The sequence below is a fragment of the Macrobrachium nipponense genome, chromosome 24, assembly GCF_015104395.2.
Source record: "Macrobrachium nipponense isolate FS-2020 chromosome 24, ASM1510439v2, whole genome shotgun sequence".
NCBI classification, from domain to species: Eukaryota; Metazoa; Arthropoda; class Malacostraca; order Decapoda; family Palaemonidae; genus Macrobrachium; species Macrobrachium nipponense.
Window position 1 is genome coordinate 39,968,627 of NC_061091.1, and position 4,584 is coordinate 39,973,210.

The following is a 4,584-nucleotide window of genomic DNA, read 5'->3' on the forward strand; positions in this document are numbered from 1 at the left end:
ACTAGTAAGTCAAATAATTCATTGATGTAAGTGAACCACTTCAAAAAAATGGTAAAAAAGTAGGGAAATAAAATATTTATATCTAAACTTCAAAATTCAAGAAACTTTCGCTTAACAAATTCAATGCAATGTGAAAATAAAAAGGTCCATAAAAGCGCTACATATTTCGAACACGTAAACAAATATTTATCACTGGTGGAAACTTGTCAGGGAAATGCTAAACATTTGCATATGGAAATTTTCTTTAATTTGCTTTTATATTCAGAAATAATTACAATGGCAACTTGAGTCAACATCAAAACTAATTAGAATTCCCCACACACAGTTACGGCGAATGTAATATTACATGTTAATTAGTTTTGATTTTTATCAGCTGATTAAATGAATGCTTTATATAAAGTTAAGTCAGAAATGTAAAAAGCAATGATTAAATTAAGTTATGAATCGCCATAATGATCTTCTAAATTTTTTATCTATCTATTTATCTATTTATTTCGATTCCGCTCATAGAATGATACGTAAAAGAATATCCTCATCTTCTCATGTCTGAATATTTCATTTTTTTTTTATCCTGCAGAGGTTATGAATATGGAACATGTTGGTTGACTATATTATATACTTGACAGAGAGAGAGAGAGAGAGAGAGAGAGAGAGAGAGAGAGAGAGAGAGAGAGGTTATTCAGGAAGAGGAAAAACCCTGCAATGCTATGTGGTGCAAGCTGTTAATGAATTGTGTACGCATATGTTTAAAAACTTATATCTTATAATGTGTATCTTTAACGTTACACGAACATTTTTAAGAGTTAAACTATGTAGTGTTGGGTTAAGCCTACCACTAACGTTCATTTATAACTGCGCAGTTATGCCTCCACAGTAGGCCTGTGGCAAATCTTCAACACTAATGATATGATACAGATATTGTCTTTTTCATCAGTTCTCCGTAGCAGCCGTGACGTCAACACACGATGCTTTGGCTATAATTGGCTTTCTGGTATCATTTAAAAAAATATAAAAGCGTCAAGTAAGACATCCAGTGAAAGAGTGATTAAAAGAAGAAGACGAAAAAAAGTCATTACTCCCATGTGAATTTGTTAATAGTTTAAATTTGGCACCAAGAACTCTCATAATGTTTATTGAATTTTTATGAATGAAGGAAGATTCCCATGGCAAGATAACTGTGTTAATTAAGTTAGTAATTGTTTTTCATTTTTAAGGCCTATTATCTAATATTGTTTTTCTCTGTTTCATTTAAATGCTTAATACTGAGTTCCTTTGTTTTAAGAATTACTTTCTTAAGTTGTGTTACGAGTGATCATTCCTACTATGCATTTCAGGGACGTGTCCAATTGATTTTCGTTGATAAAATCCTACCACAACATCGGATATGGGTCACATTTTGGAAATAGGTATTTGAAGCCACAGCCTAATTGGCAAAAATATGCAGTAATTTCTAATGTGAATAATAAAGGCACTTACCAGAGTAAATATAAGAAATTGAAAGGGTAACTTAGCTAAATTTAGACGAACCCAGAAAGAGGCTAGTTGTGACGTGTACTATGACATCAGACGTAATACCCAGTAAACTTTCCATTCACAATAGTAAACACCCCGATAACAGGAGGAGGACAGCAGAGCATTCATACGTCAAAGCCAATCTGTTCTATGTGACTGCTGTCTGATGCTTCACTTATGGCAGGCCTGGTAAATTGTCCTCATGGCTGCAAGACTGCTTTCGTGCTGCGTGTTTTTGCAGTATGCAATAAAGAAAAGAACCGCATGCGTCATATGATTAATATTAACAGGTAAGTGGATAACAAATCATGCACAAACACCAAATAATTCAGACTGGAAGCCTGAATTAAATTTTATAGGGGTCATACTTGAATGACGAGTTTGGAAAAAAAATTAGATATAAAATATTTTGTTTATATTAATGTATTACTAAATTTTCACATTAAGACTAAGAGAGATATGACAGATTTTTTCTTGACTGCAAACTATCTCACTGACTAGCTTCATCAGCCATATTTAACAATTTACCTATTCTACTGATCTCCTTATATATATATATATATATATCTATATATATATATATATATATATATATATATTATATATATATATATATACTATATATACATATATACCCTGTACTTACACACACACATTTATATATAAAGCTTCATTTATAAATTATGTGTATGTGCATGTACGTACTATATATGTCTAAGTTCATATATGTAAAGCATTTATATATCTCTAAATATTCTACGCATACTCTTCCTTGATGTAGAAGTATGAATAATAACAATAATGATGATTATATTAATAACAACAATAATGATAATAACTGTGACGAATATAAATGCGATTATTATGACTTATAATATTATCAATTTTTTTGCATGAACGTGTGCGTAGAGAAAACAAAGTATAACATATATTGCATTTTTATTCACTGGCTAAATACTGGTCTTTGTCCACACAGGCCGTGTGGCAAATTTCATGGGTATCACGTCGCTTTCTGCGAGGAAGATTGTTCACCGTAACAGATCAGTGATCTCACATGAGTCTGCTGGCGAAGTATTTCCTATACCACAAGTCTTTGATAATTTTACAGTGGGTGCCATTCGTCGGTTTGTTCACGAGATATTTGCTGCAAAGCAAGTATTTACTGTTAGAACCCTGATGACAGATTTGAAGACAGCCACCATAATCCCTGGAACAACCTCCGAGATAGCGGTGTGGCGGCTCCTGCAAGATATGGGATTCAGATATAAAACGTCTCAACGAAAGATGTGTCTTGCAAAAGAGTCCATTGATGTGGTTTGCCGACGGATCGGGGCTCTCCGGGCTCTGAAGCGCCATCGAGAAGATGGAAGGGAGATAGTATTTGTCGTAGAGACGTGGTTCACCACCAGAATGAGCCACAACAGAGAGTGGTTGGACACCGCACAACCTGCTACCAGTGCCACTCATAGCCGACAGGTACCACCTGGCGAGGGAGAGCGCTTCGTGGTGGTAGCAGCTGGCACAGCAAATGGAATTATTGAAGGCTCTTTCCTTTGTTATCCTGCAAAGAGTACAAGTGGCGATTACCACGGGGAAATGACAGGTGAGCTGTTCATACTCTGGTTAACAATGCAGCTTCTACCATTGTTGCCTGAACCATCAGTGTTGGTGCTCGACAACGCACCTTATCACAGCCAGCTATTAGACGAGTATCGGTGTCTTACCACGGCCACCAAGAAAGCAGACCGTATTACCTGGCTTCAGAGTCGCCGAATCCCTGCCCCAGACGGTGTCACAAGACCTGAGCTGTTGCTCATATGTCAACAGTACAGGCCAAAACCACAGTACATCGTGGACAACATAATTCGAGAGTGGGGCCACGAGTTGGTGCGTCTGCCACCTGCCCACCCAGAGCTCAATGCCATTGAGCAAGTATGGGCGTGTATGAAACGTCATGTGCGTTCATCTTTACAGCGATTCACCCGGGCAGACTTGCAGGCAAGACTGGAGGAAGCCAAGCTTTTGGCCACTGAAAGTGTTTGGGGGTCTGCAGTGAAACGATCTCGATCCTTTGAGGATGGGTATTGGTCAATGGACAACATTCAAGAGCCTGTTGGACCTATCATTATAAACTTAGACAACGATGACGAGGATATAGAAGGCCTATACCTGGATGATGACGATGATGAAAATGAATAAAAATTATTTTGGTTGTGTGTTTTCTATTTTCTTTTTTTCCCCCTTTAATCATGTAGAAATATTGATTGCTGTATTTGTAACGAAACTTCTTTACTTATGGTCTGCTCAATAAGCAAGACTCAGATTCGAACAAATTCTGTCTTAATCTTAAACAAACAACAACATATGCTTTTACATAGTTTTATATTTTAATCATTGTATAAGTTTATTTCACATTTCAGTTTTAATGCAGTTTAGAATGAATAATTGGATTAATGGATTATAAAATTTATGTTATAGCCCAAGTGCTTAGACTATGAATTATGAGTATCATATTGCACTACAATGTAGTTATGCTTAAATGAAATATATATATATATATTAAATAGATATATATATATATATATAAAATATATATATATATATTATATATAATATATATAGAGAGAGAGAGAAGAGATAGAGGAGAGATGAGATGGAGAGAGAGAGAGAGAGAGAGAAGAAGTGTATAGGGTAGCTGTTTGTGTGTCTTCATTCATAAAGTGGCTATACGACTGGAGTGTCCAGTAACTACGTCATACTACAGTAGAGTATCAATGAGTGGGAGGGCCTTCAGTAATGACGTCTACATAGTCTCTCTCTGGGTGCGTCTAAATTTAGTCTAAATTGAAAGTTACCCTTTCAATTTCTTATATTTACTCTGGTAAGTGCCTTTATTATTCACATTAGACATTATTGCATATTTTTGCCAATTAGGCTGTGGCTTCAAATACCTATTTCCAAAATGTGACCCAAATCCGATGTTTTGGTAGGATTTTATCAGCGAAAATCAATTGGACACTGCCAAGAAATGCATAGTAGTTTACTATTGTTCCTTTGTTCTATTTGTGCGTT

The 4,584-nt window shown here is 35.6% G+C and overlaps 1 protein-coding gene across 1 annotated transcript; it reads left to right on the forward strand.

Annotated features, from left to right (window-relative positions):
- Positions 1–2,487: 2,487 nt before the first annotated feature.
- On the forward strand, positions 2,488–3,711 carry LOC135202940 (uncharacterized). The gene has a single exon (XM_064232425.1). The coding sequence runs from the start codon at positions 2,506–2,508 to the stop codon at positions 3,709–3,711; it is 1,206 nt and encodes a 401-aa protein (XP_064088495.1). The 5' UTR covers positions 2,488–2,505.
- Positions 3,712–4,584: the final 873 nt, after the last annotated feature.

Coding starts and splice junctions, on each gene's coding strand:
- LOC135202940 (XM_064232425.1), top strand. CDS start 2,506: ATGGGTATCACGTCGCTTTCTGCGAGGAAGATTGTTCACCGTAACAGA.